This window comes from Canis aureus, chromosome 16 (genome assembly GCF_053574225.1).
Source record: "Canis aureus isolate CA01 chromosome 16, VMU_Caureus_v.1.0, whole genome shotgun sequence".
NCBI classification, from domain to species: Eukaryota; Metazoa; Chordata; class Mammalia; order Carnivora; family Canidae; genus Canis; species Canis aureus.
In genome coordinates this window covers 56,280,878-56,303,464 of record NC_135626.1, presented here as the reverse complement: position 1 = coordinate 56,303,464, position 22,587 = coordinate 56,280,878, and the positions used below count along the sequence as shown (strand labels likewise).

General features: G+C 50.1%; 1 protein-coding gene across 15 annotated transcripts in view; it reads left to right on the top strand.

Moving 5' to 3' along the window:
- SLC39A11 (solute carrier family 39 member 11) overlaps positions 1-22,587 on the top strand; it is a 404,898-nt gene that overhangs the window by 59,398 nt on the left and 322,913 nt on the right. For 9 of the 15 annotated variants that reach the window (XR_013354911.1, XR_013354910.1, XM_077854080.1 and 6 more), the window contains exons 1-3: positions 13,363-13,520; positions 16,812-16,930; positions 22,044-22,082. Coding sequence is in view for 13 of the 15 variants with exons in the window: in XM_077854080.1 (XP_077710206.1) it covers positions 16,823-16,930; positions 22,044-22,082 (147 nt within the window). In the remaining 2 variants the exon portion in view is untranslated. Of the gene's footprint in view, positions 1-13,362; positions 13,521-15,807; positions 15,976-16,811; positions 16,931-22,043; positions 22,083-22,587 lie in introns of those variants that run through there. The other 6 variants (XM_077854073.1, XM_077854074.1, XM_077854072.1 and 3 more) reach the window with 2 other exon arrangements.

Genomic DNA, 22,587 nt, shown 5'->3' with positions numbered 1-22,587 from the left:
GTCTTTCCTCCCCCCTCATATAGAGTGTAGTCCCCATCTAGAGCCCTGCTGATGTAGCATTTCTTAAATGAATCCATAAAGAAATAAAAGCCCCTGGGGCTGATCTCTTGATGTAAGCCAACTTTGTGGAGTTAAGCCAGGTATGTGGAGGAGTGCTTGGGCATCAGCAGAATATCCTGAAGGGCTGGGAGAAATGCACATTTTTGGGCGCCACTCACAGAGATTCTGGCTCAGTAGGTTTGGCCTGGGGCCTGAGAATTTGCGTTTTTTGCAAGATCCCAGGTGATGCTCATACACTGGCCCAGGGACTGATGTAAGACTGGCCCACTCTGCTCCCTGGGGGAATGTTACTGAAGCCATCCAATTTCCCACCTCTGTGCCCCCTGACCGCCTATCTCCTAGGGGCCAGAGGGGTTCTCCTCGGCTTCTTCCCAACCTGCGAGGCCCTCCTGAGAGTTTTATGCCTCTGCTTCCAGTGTGGGAGCCTGATCAGGCTTTAACGGCTGCTTCCCACCTGCCACCTGGCTGCTGGCAAAATGAATCAGATATCCGAGATGCCAGATTGGGGGTGGGGCGGTGGTTCGTGCATCTTAGAATCAGCAGAAACATGGTATTTAACCTTCTCTACGTGCCTTGAGTGAGGGTGAGGCTCAAGCCAGCCTGGAGGTCGAGGTGGGAGTACCCCCCCCCAGTCCCCAAGCCTTCTGGGGCTACCCAAACAGAATATAGCACTGCCAGCAGTAGGGTACCCCTTATGTTACCAGGGCTGAGGATTAGGCCAGATGGTTTACCCTCGTGATTGTAACATAAACTACCCAGTCCTTTTTTTTTTTTTTTTTTTTTGACAGTGCTGTTAGAAACCATCCAATATCATTCAGCATGGCACTCCAATAAAAAGGCAAAAAGGCCTTCCTTGCGCTCTGCCGGTTAAATAATAAAGAGCAGCTGTAAGCGGAGGGGCAGGCGGCATGAGCTTATGGCAGTGGGGCCGCTCGTCTTCATTAGTGTCATCTACAGAAAGCTTCGCCTTAGACACGAGTAGGCCCTTAGGCCACCCAGCTGGTTCTCCCCAGGAGCCTGCAGGGATCAGCTTGGCCTGGTTTTTGAGACTTTAACGAGCTCCCCAGCAGGCAGACCGTCTCCGTTAGCTTCTTGTTGCCCCAAGAATGCCTCTTCATTGTCTAAGACGGTGGTTCTCCACTGGGAGCTGGTTGGCCCTTCAGGGGGACATTGGGCAATGACTGGCGACATTATTGGTTGTCACATTGGGAGAGGACACTACTGGTATCTAGTGGGTGGGTAGAGGCCAAGGATGCTGCTAAGCATCTGACCACGCACAGGACAGCTTCCCCCACCACCAAGAATGATGTGGCACAAAATGTCACCAGTGCCATGGTGGAAAAAAAATGCTTGCCTAATAAAGCAACCACTGAATCCGAGATGTTGTGCCAGACTGTTGCATTATGCTTCTTGAAATCTGGAGGGGAGAATGAAGAGAGGAAATAAAACAATTCTTTAGGCAGCATTGCTCTGCGGCTATCCTGCAGTGTGATGCTGTAATTGCTAATAAAAAGCTATAATTCACTTGGCACCACTTTTGGATGGTTTCCCCTGATACTCAAACAATAAAAGAAATGGCGCATGCACAGACTCACGGACCATTTAAGGAACACATTTTATGTAAAAATCTCATGCTCCTGACACTTGAGTGTATATAGGAACATCCCAAATGTGGCAGGGTTGGGGGGGGGGGTGGTTGCTGCTTAAACTGTTGGTTCTGGTTCATCAGGTCGAGATGGGGGCTGAGACTCCGTCTCCCTCCCAGGCTCACCACCTGCGAGCTGTTAGATGGGCCTACGCTGCAGGTGCAGGGTCACACGCAGAGTAGCAAGGCACCGACAGCCTTCAGCTGCCCTTTGCGTGTGTGATGTAATGTGGAGGGACCCACTCATCCTGCTTTGCCCAGAATTGTTCAGAAGAAAACCCAAAAGCCTACATCCGAGAAACCCCCTCGGTTCTTTGAATCCAGGATGGTTGGTCATCCTAGGAGCCCCACAATATCCCCACGGGAAGGACAAGGTTAGACCATTCAAACTTCCTTTAATGAGGAAGAACTGAGTCCCATGCCGTGGGGACTCAAGGAAAGCTTTTTTATTTATTTCAGTTTCTCTCCCATCCTGGGATTAGAAGAGGGTATGACGTCAGGGAACCCAGCTGCTTGACATCGGGGCACATTTTTGGTGTCACCAGAACTGCGTTTCTCATCCTCGCCCCACGGATTGTGCTGCTCCTCGAAAGGTCCTTCAGCTTCCCATCTTTTCTTCTTTCCATCCCTGTTACCTTCTGCTTCCAGGTTCTTTCCCACCTCCTTTGAACAGGCCATTCCCCGTGCCAAACTTCCAGTATTTTCCTGACTGATAACGTTCTTGAGGATTTTGCCCTCAAGGAAGTAAGGTTTGTGTTGGGTAGAAAGTGTGAGATGTTTCCAAAGCCTTATGTAGTTTATATTCTCAATGGGTGACAGATACGCATGGCTTATTTTTTATTTATTTATTTTTATTTTATTATTATTTTTAAAATAATTTTTTAAAGATTTATTATTTATTCATGATAGACATAGAGAGAGAGAGAGAGAGAGAGAGAGGCAGTGACACAGGCAGAGGAAGAAACGGGCTCCATGCCGGGAACCCAACGTGGGACTCGATCCTGGGTCTCCAGGATCATGCCCTGGGCCAAAGGCAGGTGCTAAACCTCTGAGCCACCCAGGGATCCCCATGACTTATTTTTTAAAAAGGTCCAAGATTGTATATAGTTGAGGGCTACCTTGTGGAATGGAGTGTAGGATCTGTGTTGATGTGGATTTGAAGATGAATTAGGATAGACTCAGTAAGCACATCATCCAAACCCTCTGTGCTATGGTTTGTCCAATTTCTGGGGAGTTGGCCAAACACTGGTTAATCTCTGCCTCTGGGCCTTTGCATAAACTGGTCTCCCCATCATGATTGTCCTTTCTTCTCCCGTCTATTCACATCCCTCTGTGTCCTATGAGGATCTCACCTTCACCATCCCCTCCACTCTCCACTCTCCCAACCCTTAAAGATCTCTGCTCTAGGATGTCCGGCATGTAATCATCAGTGTGGCACCCGTTTCCAACTGATAGTAACCACATTCCAGACCAATGAGGGTTCGAAGACGGGAAGACCTCCAAGAGAAGAGGATGGATTAGATCTTACAGGGAGGGGATCATGGGAGAGTGAGCTCCTCCCCAAACTCCCTGCCAGGCCTGTGTCCTCAAGCCCCATTGACCTCCTGGAGCAGCAGCCATACTTACTTCTTTGATTAATCTCATGCTTGGGGGTTTTCATGAGGTCATGTTCTGGGAGTCTTGCCTGGGAGTGTGCACTGTAAAAATTAAGAGCCTTAAAAAATTGTAGGTCACCCCTCATTTATTTGACAAATATTTATTAAGTATCTTCTCTGTTCACCAGAGGGCTAGCACACATTCATTATAATTCCCTTTAGAATTGAAAAGCCTAATTAGTATATGTGTTAGAACAGCAGTGGACAAGGGTTGGGAGCTGCTCAAGTAGTGAACTGTTTTGCATCGAGATATTTACATTGTTCTCTTGGTTTCTGGAAGCCAGGAAACCGCGTGTTTCATTTATTCTTTACCCCCCGCAGCTGTGATTCCCAGCTTGGGATTCCTGAGCTTGATGGAGCTGCCTAGTATCATGTTTATCAATTATTAATATTTCCAAAAGCCAAACGAGGCAAAGGCAAATTAAAATCTAATTTCTTTGCTTTGAGCTGGAATGACAGCCCCTCAGCTCTGTAGCTCTGGTATCTCATGTCGATCTGAAGCTCTGATTAGTAGTTACATCAGTGTGTCTTTAATGAATTAAAAAATAACTCTTGCTTAACATTATGTGTTTGATGCAATGCTATTAAACTGGTTTTGGGGGGATGGGGTTGGAGAAATAATAACAGGTGGCTTAGCATAGAGATGCTTACACACTAGACAATCGATGCTTATTAAAATGAACACAAAGTAGATTTTGATATTAAAATGGACCAGAGAGTGCTTCCCCCCTATGGCTATAGAAGGTCCTGGAAGAACTCAGCACAGCCCTCTCAACCCCATATGGAGACATCCTGAAGTCCACTGCCATGTGGCCCCCTGACAGCAGCTGGGTATGTGTCAGGGGTCCTGCAGGAAGCACCTCTTTTTGTACTTTTCATGGAGCTGGAGGGAGGAGGACAGGAGTTTCAAGACTTGAACACTTTGCCCTGTGCTTGTGGGTACTTCCCTGGGAAGATCCAGGGAGCATTTAGGATGGCCAGAGGAACAGGGTCTCTGGCGGGCAGTGGGAGCTCCCCCATCTATGGGTGACTCGGGGGCTCAGATGTTGTCTGAGCCACAGCCCCGCCAACCATCTGTCTGTGAAACTGGAAGGCGAAAGTGTGACAGGCTCGCCTGGTGGTGACAGGTGGCCCCCAGGGGCTCTGGGAGGAGCAGTGTGCGTGTGGGAGGGAGGGAGGGACCTTCCTTGGGCCTTCGCTTCTCATCACTTAGAGACTATCTCATTCTGCAGCTGGCCCGTTGAAGAGCTAATGAGGGGAAGACGATTCTTGGGAATGACTGATTAAAATAAATCATGGAAAATTTCCAGGGAACCTGCCTTTCCAAAGAGCTGAGTGTTTTAAACATCCAGGTGGCTTTGGATACAAGCACAGAGTCTAATCTGTGGACTGACAGTCTTGTGCTGGACACGATTTCTCTACAGGCTTTACGTGTTAAGATTTACGCCCAGTGAGCCTTGTTTCCTGTATTCACCTTCTTTCAGGCCTTATTGAAATATTTTTAAATTATAAAAGGAACATAGCATTACGGAAAGGGGGAAAAGCTCTGCATTCTCATCACCCAATGCCCCTGCTAATTTGTATGAATTCATTTAGTCTTACTAGCGTAGTTTTTACTAGCATCATCACAAAACGGCATATTTTTTTCTATTGCTTTTTTCACAAAATATATTTCCTATGTTGGTGTGATATTTATAATTTTTACTAACCGCATAAAAGTCTACTGCATTTGTGTTCGGTAACTTAACTATCTTTTTCTTGAGCATTAGGATGACCAATATCTTTTTCTCCCTATAATTTCAATAGCTTTATTAAGGGAGTTCCTAAGAAATCATACTGATGGGCCAACCCCATTAGCAGGAGCAGAGGGCACAGGGCAGTTTGCAGGGCTCCATCGTTCTGTTTAATTAAGCAAATGATTTATTCGAGTGCCTTTTGTGTGGAAGGGCTTTCTATCTCTATTATTCCTGCAGATCCCCGTTGAGGTTTCCTGAATGTGCAGCAAGACTGTAAAGCTTTGCCCATTATGATGACTGTAGACCAAAGGCCAGTGTGAATCTGTGTAAAGTTTCAATTATATCGTATTTTTTAAAATTAATTAATTCTTTTAAGAAATATTTTATTGATTTATTTGAGAGAGAGAGCAAGCCTGCAGAGGGGAGGAGCAGAGGGAGAGGGAGAGAAATCCTCAAGCAGACTTCCCACTGAGCATGAACCTCTACTCGGGGCTCGATCTCAGGACCCTGAGATCTGACCTGAAATCAGGAGCCCGAGGCTTAACCAACTGTGCCACCCAGACGCTTCTCAATTACATAATATTTAAAAATAGTTTTAGAACTCTTACTAGGAAAATAACTACAGTATTCACACCTCTTGCTTTTGGGATGTGTTAAGACATGGAATGGGAATGTCAGTTGTTTGCAGTATGCCTGGCAAAAACCTGAAACATTTTTATTAGCTTTGATATCCTGACCCATGTCACTGTGGTTTTGCTTACAATAATCATTTTCATGGCTGAGCTGCGAGGCTGTGACTCGGACCCGACAGTCTAGGATGATTAAGGACTCATAAATGTGTGACACGTGGTGGGGGGGATGGGGCCAAGGGGAGATCTGGGGTCTAGCCGCAGCCCTGGCACAAACCGCCTGCAGGCCTAGGGTTTGCACCGCCATCCGGGAAGGAAGGGGCTTGGACCAGAAGCTCTCGGAAGTGCTTCCCAGCACGAAATATGGTGTAAACCACAGTGACCTTCCGCCCTGTGTTAGTTTGCTGGGACTGTCATAACAAAGCAGCACAGATGGAGTGGCTTCAACAACAGAAATGGGTCACCACAGTTCTGGAGGCTGGAAGTCTGAAATCAAGGTGTGGGCAGGGTTGGCTCCTTCTGTGGGCCCCCGAGGGAAGGACCTGTCCAGGCCTCTCTCCTCGGCTTGCAGACGGCCGTCTTCTCCCTGTGCTTCTTCATGCTGTCTTTCCTTTATGTGTGTCCCTGTGTTTAAATGTCCCCTTTATTAGGACACCAGACATATTGGATGGAGGCCCATCTTATAAGGATCTCACCTTGACTTGATCACCTCTATAAAGACCCCATCTCCAAATAAGGTCCTATTCTGAAGGCTTGGGGGTTGGGACTCCAACATGTGATTTCAGTGGCGGAGGCCAGGGGCACAGGACACAGTTCAACGGATAAGGAGCATGAGAGTGGAAGCTGAATTAGGAAGCCTGGTTACCTCCTGTTAGGTTGACAAAGTCCATTTTAGCACAAAGAGATGGCTTCCTCCCTCCCTCCTTTCTTCTTCCCCTTCTCTCTCTCTCTCTCTTTCTTAAATTGGGACACAAAAGAGCCCCTCAGATACACTTGGGTAAAGCCTTGGTCCCAGTCTGTGGTCTGTCACTGTCTTGCTTTGATGATTCGGAGAATCCACACTCAGCACAGGAGGGTCCCCAGAGGTCGCCTGGTCCAGCTGTTACATTTTGCAGCTTCAGAGAGGGAAAGAAACCAGCCCAAGATTGCCCAGTGAGTTATTGGCAGAAAGCCCTGCCCCCCTCAAAAAAACCCAAAAAAACAAAATTGGAGCTCAAACAGCAGCGCCCCGATGCCTTGGAAGGAGCCTCTGTGCTTCCTCCTTAATTGCTTCTGTCACTGCTGTACCCCGGCAGGTCCTCAAGTCCAAGCGCGCACCTGGCTTAAGTGATAAATACCTCCCTTCATGCCCACCTGGGCACTGTCATGCACAAACCCACAGACCCAAAGGAGGGATTTCTGAACAAGAGCCCAGGTGTCTGAGAAACGCTCTCTGGCTAGGAGGTATTTTACTCTTTTTATTCACCTTCCACAGACATTTTTGGGGAAGAATTTGAAGTGATGTGTTGGAGGATGAATTAGGTTTCCCTACAGTGATTTGTCGTGGGGGACGGGTTGGGGGGCTGGAAGGGGAAGCCTCCCTTGCTCCAATGCATGGAAGAGACAGGAATCTTGGCCCAGCTGGCAGAAAGGCTGGCAGGGAAATAGGACAAGAGTTCATTTAGGGATGGATCATTCAGGAAAATGGAGAGCCCAATCAGATGTCTGGGGATCCGGCACCTGTCTGCCTATGCTGCCTGCTGATGGCAGAGGGATGGGGAGGGTGAGGTCGCTGTGCATTTTGCTCAGGGCACTTCCTGGTGCTTGGGGGCTTCCCCACCTGCTTGTGGTAGCAATGATTGGAGTCACGGTGCATTTATTTCCCGGCAGCCATAACGAAATGCCATAGACTGGGGGGGCCTGAAACAGCAGACAATGATTCCCTCATGGTTCTGGAGGCCAAAAAATCAGAAAGTGAGATGTCGGCAGGGCTGCGCTCTCTGAAGGCTCTGGGGAAATGCTTCCTTGTCCCAGCTGGCTGATGGTGGCTCCTGGCCCTCCTTGGCTATGGCCATAGGGACTCTAGTCTCTGCCTGTCTTCACATGGCTTTCTCGTCCCCGTGTCCTGGCCTTCTCCCCTCTGTCTCTTGCAAGCACATGTGTCCCTAGTTTAGCACCACCTGGTTAATCGATGACGACATCCCCTCCAGATCTCTACATCTGCAAAGACTCTTTCTCCAAATAACATCACATTCAGGGGCACCAGGGGTAGGCTGTGAAGATATCGTTTTGGGGGGGACCATTCAGTGCACTACATGGGGCTTCTCGGATGACCCCACACAGCACCCACACATCTCCAGTCCCACCCTTGTTCCCACCCAGCCCGGTCTGATGGGGCCTTGGAGACACTTGGGGATCTCTTCCTCTCTTTGACAGTGGACGGCCGAGGGACCACCTCCCCACCTGCTTCCCTTCTGCACGTGAGGAGTGCTCCCTCCCCACCATCCCACCTTCTGTGGCTCTCACTTTGCTGGTGCTATTCCCTGGGGGGTTTGACAGAGGGAGATCACTGTCCTCCGTGGAAAGGTTCACCCACTCTTATCATCAGCCCCCCATGAACCTCAGCTGATGAGAGGACTTTTGTTTCTGTTCCCACTTGGAGAGAGGAATACAGTTTCTTGCAATCCTGCCTCCTTCCCCATTCCCTGGGGCCTCTTAGGATTTTTGCAGGCCCCTAAAGAACTCCTGTATTATTTTTAAAAAATATTTATTTTTTAGAGAGAGAGAGAGAGAGAATCTCAAAAACACTCTGTGCTCAGCAGTTGGATCCCACCACCCTGAGGATGCACCCGACAGCACCACCCAGGTGCCCCAAGGTCCCCTGCATTTTGAGATCTCACCAGGCACTTTAAAATGTTCCCACATTCCATATTAAGTTTCCCCATAAAATGATCAAGAAGATTTTTATAATTTTGCCTTTGAAATTATTTGGCTCTAAGCTTATTTAATTTACGATTGGCTGTGGTTCCTTGGCCATTATCGTGCATACTTAGGAATTCTCCTGAAGTGAGAAAGGCTAAGCGTCCAATTGTTTTTTTGAATGTCATTAAATTTTTATGAACACCTAAGTCAACAATTAACAGGTTTTATGGACATTTAGTTAAACACTCATTGATTTAAATTTCCAGGTGTTTTTTTTTCTTATTGAGCCAATAATCCAGTATTGTTTTCAGGTCTTCACCAGGTCACAGGCCCCTGGAAAACGTGGGGGCCCCACATAGTGGTTCACTAGCTTCCGATGGCCCAGATGAGCCTGCTTCTCCCCTCGCCTTGTCCTTCCTTCCCCCATGAATGGAAAGTCTCCTTCCCAGACCCTGGGTTCCCCCAGCAGGGTGTCCAGCCCCTCTTCCCAGTCTCCTGGGACTGCCTCTGTCTCCTCCCCAGGCTGGCTTGCTTACACCAGCACCTTTGGCTCTCACCTCCACTTTGCCTCCACCCTGAGCATCCTGGCTCCAAATCTCCCTGTGCACTTTTCATGCCGAATAACCAACCCTGGCCCGATTTCCTAGTTTTGACATCGTGGCCTCCTTCAGTCTGGCCTTGTCATGCCAGTGCCTGTGACGGGGCCAGCTTCACAGACGTGATACCTGTGCAGGTGTGAGGGGTCCCTCGCGTGGAAAGGCTCTGTGCTTACTTTAATGCCCTGATGTCACCATCTTGAAGTTTCCTAATAATTTTATCTCTGAGCTTGGGGTTTTGTAAGCAACATCTGGTGGAACCCTGGAGTCCTCAGTGAGCAGAGAAAATTTGCAGAAGAAAAGAAGGGTTTTATTAATTAATACTTAAAAAAAAAGATTTATTTATTTATTTTAGAGAAAGGGAGAGAGAGCATGGTGGAGATGGAGCTCAAAGTAGGGCTCCATCTCACGACCATGAGAGCATGAGATGAGCTGAAATCAAGAGTCGGACGCCCAACCGACTGAGCCACCCAAGTGCCCTAGTTAGTACATTTGAGGGCATTTTTTTGCTGCCTTTTGATTGAGTCGCCTCCCATTTTCATTTTGTGCCAGGCCCCCACAAATTGTGTGCTCTGTCCTGCCTAGTCACGACGGTCGGTGGTCAGGGGCCGAGTATGGGTACTGGTGGTTCCTGGTGCCAAAGGTACCAGTGAAACTAGATGCTTCCAGGCAGACTTCTGGAAGTGTGTTCGTTTCCTTGGGCTGCTGAAACAAGGTACTGCAAACCTAGCTGCTTAAAACACCACGAATGGGGCAGCCTCTGTGGCTCAGCAGTTTAGTGCCACCTTCGGCCCAGGGCGTGATCCTGGAGACCTGGGATCAAGTCCCGCGTCGGGCTCCCTGTATGGAGCCTGCTTCTCCCTCCTCCTGTGTCTCTGCCTCTCCCCCACCCCTGTGTCTCTCATGAATAGATAAATGAAATTTTAAAAAAATGCTTTTTTAAAAAAACACCACGAATATATCATCTTACAGTTCTGGATGTCAGAAGTGCTAAAATCAAGATGTTGGCAGGGTTGTGCTCCTTCTGGAAGTTCTAAGGGAGAATCCATTTCCTTGCCTTTCCGGCTTCTAGATGCCACTGACATCCCTTGCTCTGACCTCTGCTCAGGTCCTCATGCTTCCTTCCCTCCTCTGACTTTGTTGCCTCCCTCTTTTCCCTGATGGGGACCCCTGTGATGACGCTGGGCCCACGGACACACCCCAGGATTATCTCCCCATCTCCCCATCCTTCATTCCATCACAGCCACAAAGACCCTCTGTCTCCGTGGGGAGTTTCTATTCCCAGGTGTCAAGGATGAGGACGTGGACATCTTCACGGGGTTCACTGTTCTGCCTACCAGACGAAGCTATTTGTTTTCCAGCTGAAATCTCTAAATATGCACCCAGGGCACATCAGGTTTTGTGGGTTCCAAAGTGTATGCACTTTTAAGAGGCCTCTTTAGGAAAAAATATAGAAATTTTGGTATTAAAATGAATATTACTTTAGTATGAGGAAGAAATCACAAGACTTTAGATTGAGGTCCTTTTCTTCCGAGGCCTCTGGGCAGTTATCAGCAATGACATGTGCCCGGGTCTCCTCCCCACCCAGAATACTCTCCACTCCCAGGGACCTAGGTGCTCAGTTGACCTTGGAAAACTAGGGTCCCACAGGGTGCCTGGCACAGAGGCTCATGAGCTAACCATCGAGTGAAGGCAGGCAGGCAGGAAGGAGAGAGGGCCATAGTTATTCAGGCTGCCTTGATGGAAGCCTGGTTGGGTGTTGGGGGCTCCGCTGGAGTCACTGTCTCAGGTTGGGGAGACTGAGGCCGGCAGGGGCTGGGGAATTTGTTCAAGGAAACTCTTGTGCCAAGCTGAGATTCCTTCTAGGTTGTCAGATTCCAAAGCCTGTACTCAGCATCTGTAGGACCTCTGAAGAGATACTAAGATCTCAGACAAGGGTGGGAGAGAGGAGTGGGAGGGGGAGGGAGGGCGGAGAAAAGGGGAGAGAGGGAAAGATCCAGGTGCCAGTACCCCCACCTCCACCCACCTCCAGGCTCCAAGGGGGAGGTGCTGCTAGCTTGTTTACCCAGATCAAGCCACAGTGACTCCCCTGGAAAGGGCCACCATTCCTCTGCCCTGGGGTTCCTTTGCTGACTGTCACCATCAGTTAGTTTTATGGCCTTATGACACTTGGGAGGCAGTGGTCCTCCTTGCCTGCCTAACACCCTGCCGCCGTTTCATTAGTGCCGGCTCTGGCCTGTTCTTGCACACCCCGTCCCTCCTCCCCTGCCCCATTTATGGAGGCTGCAGGGCACATTTGCTCTTTGGGGGAGAGACTAGGGAAGGGGGAGGTGGCTGGAGGTGTGCTGGAGGTAACAGCCAGTGCACTTAGCTTTAAGGAAACATTATTGAGCACTTCTTACCATGAGGGAATGGGAGAAAGACAGGCGGTTTGTACGTTTGGGTCAGTGGTGTGTGTATGTGTGTGCAGGGTGCATTGAGGCAAAGGAGGGAAATGGTGGGATTTGTCTCTTGGGGGTTGGCCACCAGCCTGAGGCCCGCCCGAGGCTCTGCTGGCCAGGGTGTTCAGTCTCTCCTGTGAACGCTGTATGTCAATACAGAGCTTTCCTGAGACTCAGTCTCCTTATCTGTAACATGGAGTGTCTCAGCCCTTTGGGGCTGATGTAACAAAAGACCACAGTCGGGGTGGCTCACACACAACAGATACGTATCAGTGGCAGTTCTGGAAGCTGGAAGTCCCAGATTAGGGTGTCAGCGTGGTAGGCTGAGGGGCCTCTTCTGAGTCGCAGACTTCTCATGTGTCCTCACACGGTGGAAGGGGTGAGGGAGCTCTCCGGGGTCTCCTTGTAAGGACACCAGTCCCTCGAAGGAGAGCTCCACCCATGAAATTCATATGTTGAAGCCCTACTCACCACCCCTCCAGCCCCCATATGACTGCATTTGGAGATAGAGCTTTTTGGAGGTAATTAGGCTTAAATGAAGCCATGAGGGGTGGGGTCCTCATGCCGTAGGACTGGCAGCCCGATGAGAAAGAAGAGGGGAGAGAGATCTCTCTTTCTTCACATGGGGACAGTGAGAAGACAGCTGTCTGCAAGCCAGAAACCAAATGTGCACTTTCATCTTGGACCAATCCTGGACTTCCAGCTTCTAGAACTGTGCGGAAATAAATCTCTGCTGTGTAAGTCCCCTTGATCTGTGGTGCTTTCTTGAGTCAGACAGTTGGTCTGGGTGTCTTCTTGGTCTGCGAATCTCCTGAGGGCAGAGAGCACCCTCTAGTCATCGGGCCATCTTACTTCCCGGCACAGCGTGGGCGGCTGCCTTTTACTGGGCAGAAGAGGCCAGCTCCTGTTGGATCCTCTGCTCTTTGGCCACTGTGATGATGAACGGTTTTTCTGACCAGGCCACCCTCCGGTCGGTTCATGAGATCAAATATGAGACACCCAGTTCAATTAGGATTTCTGGTCGACAACAAATAGCAAATGTGTGTTTAGCCTAAGCGTGTCCCAAATATTGCACAGGACACACAGTCAAACACTATTTGTCATTTATCTGGAATTCAAATTTGACTGGGCATCCTGTTTTCATTTGTGGCTAAATCTAGAAGTTCCACCCTCTGGTCTTTTTATAGAAAGCCCAGGGAGCAAAGCCCTTGACCTGCAGCAGCGGTTCTCAAAGAGCGGTCCAAGGACCCGAGAGAGAGCATCCGCAAATCCTAGGATTTTTAGCAAATCCTAGTTCGGAACAGAACATCTGGGTCTCCATCCAGGCTTCCAGAGCCAGAACCTGTGCGGGTGCCCACATTCCGCGTGTGGACCGGACTCCTGGTGGGTGATTCTCATGGGAGCTGTCCTTTGAGGGCCACTGACCCTGGCAGCTGATGCTAATAGGAGTGCGGCTCCTGCTCCCCCAACCCCCACACGTCGGGCTCTGCGGCTCACTCAGGGCCTGGGGCTCAGCTGCTAAGTGCAGCGACAGAAATGATGTCAGGGACGTTACCAGGCGATCTCGCCAGGGTTTCTGTGGCTTCGCAGGCGTCCGGGCCCGCAGAAGGCGCTCCCCGTGGCTCGGGGCTGCGCTCCACCCGCCCCACCCGATCCCGAGCCGTGGAGGGCTGTGAACCAGAGAATTTATTCTCGAGGCGGGCCCTGCCGCTGGCGGCCAGCCGGGGAGGGGCCTGGTGGCGGCAGGGACACGTGTGCGGGCGCCAAAGCAGGAAGTGACTTCGGGAGTGGAGCGGCGGGCGAGCCAGCGGCAGCGGGGCCCATGGAAGTGGAGTGGGGGCTTGAGAGGGCACCGTAGTGAGTCAGCTTTTTCTCCCTTCAGCGCCTCGGTTGGGCTGGAGGCCCGGGGTCTGGGGCCCTCAGGAGAGCGTGGGACTTGGAAGGGCAACAGGGAGTTTGGAGGCGGCCCCCCGGGGGAGCAGAGGGGCTTGGAGGGCGGCCGGGCAGGTGGCGAGGACGGGGAGGCTGCCCCGAGCCCCCTCCGGCCCTGCCCAGGGTCAGCAGGATGGTGTGGACCTGCCTTCCTTTGACACCGGCTCACCAAATCCTCTAGGTTCAGTGCATCCCCCCCGGGGGGTGTGTGTGTCTGTGTGGGGGGCCCCCTGGGGCCCCGGGGAGCAGAGGTGGCTGCAATTCCAGCCCAGCCTCGTCCCCTCCCGCTCGTGCTGGGAGTGCATGGCCCCTTGGACTTGACTGGCAATCTGTCACCCTGCAGCAGGCCTGAGCCTGTGCATTGCTAACCCTCCCCCGGGGCAGTGGTCCCCGGACCTGCACTTTGAGCAGCGAGGTGTTCGGGAACTTTCCCACAGTCCCGTGGCTCAGACCCGAATCCCAGTCCCGTTGCTGGATTCTCTGCATGGAGTCGATGTGTGCGCGCGCGTGTGTGCAGGTTCCTTAGGTGCTCTTCCCACCCCTGCAACATCACCAACATCTGGAGGCTGGCTCTTGGAAGCAGGGCAACAGGTTTGCGAGGGAGACAAGGGCAAGAAATCCTGTATCAGTGAGCGGCCCCTCCTCTGCTGCCGGAGCAGGATGTGCACACACGTGAGGTGGTGTTGGCATCTTTAAAGTTGGGGAGGGGCAGGGAATAATCCTGCCTCTTGCAAAATAATCAAGGTCTACGTGTGTTCACATCCGGCTCACAAGGAAGTCTGAGCCCCATCCCGGAAACTGAGTTCGAGGTGCCACGACTGGCGCACCTGCCGTCAAGGTGCTCCTGGTCGACCTCTGGGAGAAAAGTTTCCCTCCTCTTGGGCCTCTGCGTCAGTCAGCCTGGCCAATCCCTCCCTCGCAGGGCAGGAGAGAGAACTCAGTCTCAAGGCTCTGGGTCTCGTACAGGTGTTCCAGTGCTTTCCAACCAATGTGCATGAGAATCCCTCGTGGAAGGAACTTGAAAAAAATGCAGATTCTAATTCAGTTAAGTCTGGGGTAGGACCTGAGATCCTGCATTTCTCACCGGCTCCCAAGGGGGACCGGGGCTCTGCAGGTTTGCAGACCACCCTTCCAGGAGTGAGGATTTAAAATAGCAAATGGAAGAAACTCCTCGCAGGGGCACCGGGCTGGCATTATCACTGATAAGTACTGTGATTCTCGGGATGGTCAGGATGTGTATGGCCTTGCTGTTCCTTTTCCTTATGTCTCGGGTCCTCAGGTGTACGGAGACAGCCTAGAATAGGGCTTTCCCTCCCCCTGGCCCCCAGGAACACCCAGAGCTCTCTTGTTGGCTGGCCCACAAACCCCACGTTGACTTTGGCTTGTTGGCAAATGTAAATGGCTTCCTCTCTTCCGTAGCTGTCAAAAGGCACATTCCATACTGGGGGGGAAAAAAAAGTTGTCTTTTTTTTCTGTTGTTGTTATGACCTGTCTTGGATGATAAGTACTAAGAGGACGATCGCTATATGCCTTTCTTTGTAAGTTCTGTTTCAGATTGCATCCACAAGCAGCTAGAAATAGAAGGTTGGTGTAATGATCCAGATGTCTTGGTTTACAAATACACACAAACCACTCATTTTAGGGTGACTTAACAAGATGAAGTATGTAGATGGGTGGGTTTTAAATATATATATATATATAAAATTTCTTCTTTATTTGCTACAGTCACCGTCCTGAGTTTTATTTAGACACAGTCCAAATCCACAGATGCTGTTTCTCTTGGAGGCTTCCTGGCTTTCAGTGCTGAGCCTGGGCTCCTCTGGGCTCACCTGGGCTTGCTGAGACTCACAGCCTTACCAGGTTGGGATCCTAGCCATGCTGCCGAGCCCCTTGGCATAAGGGCCCCCTGTCCACCTTCTGCCACAGTTTCCTTATAGGATCAAACAGCATCAGCTTCTTTAGCTCTTGATCTGCAAGCCTGGCATTGCTGGCTGCTCACAGAGCTTTAGAACCTGGCAAGGCTGAGCCCACTGGGGTCCTGTCCAGCCCTGTGGGTGCTGGAAGACCTGTGGGCAGCTGAATGAGCCCTTTGAGATGAGGCTCTGAGGCCTGATGTTTGTGTCCCAGAACACAGGGCTTTTCAACAAGTGGATTTCTCTGCCCTGTAACTTTCCACAGCAAGAGTCAGATTCCCTATCATTTCAGAGCTAGAGTTTAAAACGTGGTAAAGTCTAGAGGAGGTTCTCTGAGCACAACCAAGAGGGAATGGGACCTCCCTTTCTTCCCCTGGTGGGCAGTGGTATAAGTTCCATGTCAGCAGTTGACGGGGAAATGCCACTTATGGCTCTGTCTCCTTGTCCTTGCTGAGTGTCCTATCCAGGTAAGTGGCCCCTTTTCAGTACAACAAGAATTTTTAATTTTTATTTATTTAATTTTTAAAAAGGATTTTATTTATTCATGAGAGGCCCACAGAGAGAGGCAGAGACACAGGCAGAGGGAGAAAAAGCCTCCCGGTGGGGAGCCCAATGCAGGACTCGATCCCAGGACCCTGGGATCGCACTCTGAGCCAAAGGCAGACGCTCAACCACTGAGCCACCCAGGCGCCCCACCAAGTATGCTTTAGATGCCAGGAAGCCCGATTTTATAGGGGTGCCAAGTGTGAAAGGGCGTCATCCCTGTTCTTCGACAAATGATCTACAAGATGAAGGAGGCAAGCCCCCCCAAAGAAAGCACCGCAGATGTGCGCCGGGGCGGGAGAGGACGGGGGTGGGGTGGGGGTTCTGGCAAGCGTGGAGTCGAAGTTGGCATGAGGTGGGCAGCAGAATGTGCTCTGGCTCCTGGCTGGAGAGAGGCGGGGAGGAGGGCATTCTGGGAGGGAACCAGGTGAAGGGTGACTTGGAGCCAGGGCCATTTGGGATTTGTTGATGGGGCCATAAATGACACACAGGGGGTAGCAGTTGAAGAGGCCATGGGCTAGTTGAAAGGTGGCTGGTGGAGCATGCCCTTGGCAAGTCATGAGGGGGCTGCCCCACGCACCTCCATGGGGAGCCGTCAAAGGTCTGGTCAGCACTTAGGTGGGAGAGCTTAAGGGGGGGAGCACCCAGCCAGGTGACGATGGGCCAGCCTAGGTGGAGGGCGTTAGGACACCTTAGCACGTGTGGGCGTCATTGGATGAGACTGGCCGTGGCTGACCCTCTCTCGCTCCTCTGCACGCAGCTGTATCCAGCATGCTCCAAGGCCACAGCGCTGTGCTCCAGGCGTTGCTGGGGACCTTCTTCACCTGGGGGCTGACAGCAGCCGGGGCGGCCCTCGTGTTCGTATTCTCTAGCGGACAGGTGAGTTGCCTTGCTCCGGTTCTGAGGTTTGGGGGTGGGGTGGGGGGAGTCTTAGCAAGCTCTGAAGCCACAAGGCAGGGCTGCAGACTCCCTAATGCCACTCACTGGCCACACCTGCAGGTTGTAGGCGATGTTTGTTCTTCTCTGTCCTGTCTTTTCCTCCTCGTCTCCCGACCAGGCTGGGAGAGCCGGGGTCTGCAGCTGTTCCCCTCCCGGTGTGAAGGGAGTAGGAAGGGAGCCCAGTTAGTAAAGCTCCTGTAGCCCCTGCCTGGTTTCTAGCTTCTGGCTAGTTTCGGTGAGGCCTGGGGCAGGTGCCCAGTTTGGTTGTCTAACAGGCCTGCCCTGTGTCCTGGAGTTAGCCAGGGTGATAGCAAACCCCTGGGGGAAGGAAGGGCATCTGTTCCCCTTCTCATTTATCTCCTCTTTTCATTCCAATGCTCCCCGAATCCCTTTGGGATGAATACACACAGACTCATCTTCCCATGCCCCTACAGATTATATATGCCCATCCCACCCCCCCACCCCTGCACTTCCTTTACCCATCCGCCCAGCACCCTCACTCGTCCTTGTGCCTGCATGCCCCACCCCCCCACATGGCCCCTGTGCCCCTATATCTCATCCCCTCACATTCTCCCTCCTTCATACCTTATACTCCCCCAAATACCCCCAAGTACTCCTATACTCCCCTCCCTCCATGTGCACACCCCATCCCTCCCAACCCCCAAACCCAACCCTCCATATGTCCCCCACCCTGTACATCCCATATACCCTCATGTACCCCATACACATACACCCCCCACCCGCATTCCCCACTCATCCCCCACAATACACAGCCACCTACCCCACCCCACTGCTCCCAACCACCCACCCCTGCCTCCCTCCTCATCTGTCTGAGATTCCTTTCCTTTCCCCAGCCCTTGACCCCCTGGTCCATAGGTCTAGAGGGACCCATCCATATGTGTCTTGAGGAGCATAAAGTCCCTGCAATCGTGCAGCAGGCAGCCTTAGAAATTGCAGGAGTGGTAAGTGAGTGAGTGATTTAAGATCCATTTAAACATGCTGTGAGCCGGATCTAGAAACTAAAACACGGTCTAGGTAGTTGGCAAGCCAGACACTCTTGTATTAGAGACCAGTAAGACAGGTATTTGATGACAGGTAAGATCTGACCTCCCCTCGCCCTCCCCCTCCTCTCCTGAGTGGGAGGTTTGGAGCCTCTCAGAGACGCAGGGACGCACACAGCCTGATCCCAGCTTGCTGTTGACAGGTAATGAAAACCTCTCCAAACCTGGTCCCTGAGTGAGAAACACCCCGGGGTGGGGGAGAGGAGAGGGCACCAGGTCACCTAACCCTCTTTCTCCTTCACGACAGCCATGCCAGGTTTTCTGGGGTCCCATCCTTGTACCCTTCTGGGGAAGAGCGGCCCATGGTTTTATCTTCCCCAGTTGTTTTGCACTGAGAAGAGGCCTGAGCCGCACTGGGGTGGGTTGCCCTGCGGAAGGGGTGCCCCCAAGCCCCATGTGGCCCTGGCCAATGTTGTAGGGGCTCTTTGGGAGGGAAGAGGGGCCTTCCCTTCTTCACAGAGGCGCCCTCATCCCCTTTGGAGCTTAGAGCCCCTCATTTGTCTCGTATTGGTGTAACCACCGAGATCAGCAGGAGAACTTGCTGAAAGCTTCTGTGGGGAGGCATAGTCCCCCAGCCCACCACCACCACCACAGTTGGTGATTCGCCAGAAGGACCCATGCCACTCAGCTTCTAGTTGTCCTCCTGGCTGAGGTTTCCCATTGAAAGGATCAGTGGGAGAAAGATACAGGCGGAGTCTGGGGAAATGTGTGCACAGGCTGTGGGTGCTCCCTCCCTCCTGTGAGGGGCACACAGACAGTTCCCCTCCCCTCAGTCACAAGAATGCAGTAACACAGGTGTGACCTGACCGCAGCCTGGGACAACCTTCAGAGCCTCGAGGATTCTACTGGGGGCTGGTCCTGGAGGCCCTCTCTGCTGCTGAACAATTCGAGACCTGGGAGAGGAAAGCAGGTGTCCCGCACCTTGTTTGGAAAACAGTGTAGACACACTGCCCCACCCCTGCCAGGGAATGGAGGGAGAGGTTCAAGTTCTGAGTCTCCATAAGCCGGCCAGGGATCAGCCAAGGTAGCTGATGTGGGCCCGTGTTGACCCTTTCTGCATAGGAAGTGTGCCTGAAGGGTGGGAAGAGGCTTGGCATTGGGAGACAGAGGTAGCCCGAGACAGGAGTCCACAGAGATGTGCTCTGGCACCCTGAGCACACCTCACTTTTCATTTGGCTGAGGTGGGGGCTGCTGCGCCAATCACTTGGGATAGTAGACACGCGGACTCTGCCCTCCGCTGCCGCTCTCTAAAGTGGCTTCACTCAAAATTTGTGTTCTTGCTTTAAAATATATTTTAATTGTAGGAAGCTTGTAAAGGATGGAAAAGCTAAAGAAATAATAAAGTGTCTTCTTCAATTTTTTAATTTTTTGATTTTTTTAAAGATTTTATTTATTCGAGAGAGAGAGAGAGAAAGAGAGAGAGAGAGAGAGGCAGAGACACAGGCAAAGGGAGAAGCTGTCTCCATGCAGGGAGCCCAACGTGGGACTCCATCCTGGGTCTCCAGGATCATGCCCTGGGCTGAAGGCAGCGCTAAACCGCTGAGCCACCCAGGCTGCTCTCTTCTTCAATTTTTAAAAAATTTATTGATTTTAAAAAATTAGTTTCAGAGGTAGAATTTAGTGATCCTTCAATGGCATATAAAACCCCGTGCTCATTACATCGTGTGCCCTCCTCAATGCCCATCACCCAGTTACCCCATCCTCCCCTCCAGCAACCCTCAGTTTGTTTTTTCCTAGAGTTAAGAGTCTTTTAGCTGTGCCTCCCTTTCAATTTTCATCTTATTTTATTTTTTCTTCCCTCTCCTCTGTTCATGTTTTGTTTCTTAGATTCCACATATGAGTGAAATCCTATAATATTTGTCTTTCTCTGACTTATTTCACTTAGCATGATACCCTGTAGTTCCACCCACGTTGTTGCAAATGGCAAGATTTTATTTTTTTTGTGGCTGAGTAATATTTCATAGTGTGTGTGTATGTATGTATATATATACTGATTTATATACCATATTCATCTACCTGTATTCATCTTTCTCTCTATATATGTATATACATATATATGTACACACAAACATATATGTATGTATATATACACACACACACACTCCTCTGTCCATTCATCTGTTGATAGACATATGGGCTTGTTCCATAGTTTGGCTATTGTGGACATTGCTGCTATAAACAATAAATAATAATAAAAAGTTTCTGATCCCAGAAAAAACAAACAAAAAACAAACCTTGAACCTATTTGTTCAGTTGTATTTGAGTATGCACAAATGTATGCATATCTATTTCTTTACATGGTAGGGATCAAATTGTATGTAATGTCTTATAACTACTTTTCCTCACTTGATATACGTGTTCCCCCTAAATCCCTTAATGGTTTTTTTGATTATTTTGATCACTTTGGTTACTTAACTGACTGTCATATTCTGCTGTAAGGATGCATTATACTTTAGCCATCCCTCAACTGTTAGACAACTAAGTTATGTCCTTTTTTCTTAATTTTTTTTTTTTTAGGAATACCTTTATGATGAACATAAACCTTTGAGCATATATCTGATTAGTTCCTCGAAATAAATGTCTAAAAGTGGAATAAAGGCTTTAGTGACATTAAAAAAGTCTAATTTTTCTCCTTTCAGGATCCAGATGAATGCTAGTGGAAAAATTTTACCTGACTTCTTTATTAGATCTGTCTGGTTTAATTAAATTATTTGATTAGGCCAACTTTGCTTATGTCATGGCGTGCCTTCAGAAAAATGTCATTTGTGTGGCTGCCTGGGGTCAAACCTTCCATCCAGCCCGCAGCTCCTCAGAGGTGGGAGAGGGCTGAGCCACTGGTACTAGCTGCTCAGCTTTACTGGGAGTCTTGAGGGTCAGAGCAATCCACAGCTCAGCATGCCTGTAACATGTTCGTGTGGCTATAGATTATACCCCTATCTTAGACTGCAAAGTCAAACAAATATTTTTAAATTGAAATATAAAATGCATATAGAAAAGTGCATATTTTATGGCTTGATGGTTTTTCAAGGCCACCTATGAAACTCATACTCAGATCAAGAAGTAGGACAGTACCACCACCCCCTCCAATCCCCACCCCCCAGCAGCCTTTCAGGCTCCTTTCTAGTCCCTGTCCCCCACCCCAAAACTCCACTGCAAGGCAGTCCCTCTCCCTGGTCTCTGACAGCAGAGGTTAGTTTTCTCTGTTTTTTTTACATCATTTAAATGGAGTAATCATATAGTAACTGCTCTTCTGTGTCTGGCTGATTCCACTCTGTTTATTTTCCAGTTTATCCTTGCCCCTGCCTGATTATGGGCTTTCATTCCTACATATATTGTGTGTGCTCTCATTGCCATGTGGTATTCTGTGGTATGAATACCTCCTAATTGATGTATCCATTCTACTGTTGGTGGGCATTCGGGTAGTTTCTAGCTTTGGCTCGCTCAGGTACTGCTGCTGAGAGCTTTCTTGCGCAAGTGTTTGGTGAATCCAAGTATGCATTCCTGGTGGGTGATGATTTCACTACTCAGGAGTGGCACAGGGAAGACCTACGTTCACTTCCAGTGAATGCTGCCAGTTGGTTTTCCAGCGTGGTTTGTTCCATTTACCTGCAGTGTGGGAGTTTGGGTTGGTTCACATGGTTCTCACAAACACTTGTCAACTCCCATCTTTCAGGCCAGCTATTTACTAAGAGTTTATAGTTAGAAGTCACAGGAGAGCCAGGCAAAAGGCAACACATGGGCCAGTGGAAGCCAAGCGCCATTGAAAGAACACTCTGGTTGGCCATGGGATGGATAGGGAAAGTTCCAACAAGTTTTTTTTCCCCCTTGGTTCTTGGCCCATTTTCATAAAGGCTCTGATCCAGGCCTACAGCCAGGTTGGCAAACTCGGGCATGGGCCAGTCTTTATTCATGCAGCTCTCTGAGGTCTTATGGTTTCCTCTCATCTCCAGAAACATCCCTTAGAATCTGAAACATCTTGTTTATATTTTCAGAGGCGGATCTTGGATGGAAGTCTTGGCTTTGCTGCGGGGGTAAGTAACGTGGTAGGAGCGATGTAAATAGAGATGCGTGTATTCTGATATTTCTCTGCCAAGGGGGATATTTCCAGGCTCTCCCCATGCATCCTAGATGCATCTCTGTGGTCTCCAGGTGCTAATAGCCCCTTCTTATCTCTGTCCCTACATATTGCCCAGCTTATTGAATGCCCCTGTCTCTGAGACAGTAAGAGAGGCTTGCTGGTTGGGCAGCTGTCTCAGGGCTTGTGAAATAAGATGGTATTGAGGAAGGGCCTCACTCAGGTTCTCCTTGGTGCTAATTAAACATTCTCTTTCCCTTCTCCTGAGAAGCCCTTTTATTATTGACATGTAAAAAACATGTAAAACATGTAGAGAGAACATGTAAAAAAAAGTAGAGAATCCCCAGTAGCCATCATTCAGCTTCAAGCATTACTGACTTGCTAATTTCATTTCTTCTGACTTGCTAAGCTCATTTTTTCTGACCTCCCCCAACCTTCCTGAGAGGTTGGAATATTTTGTA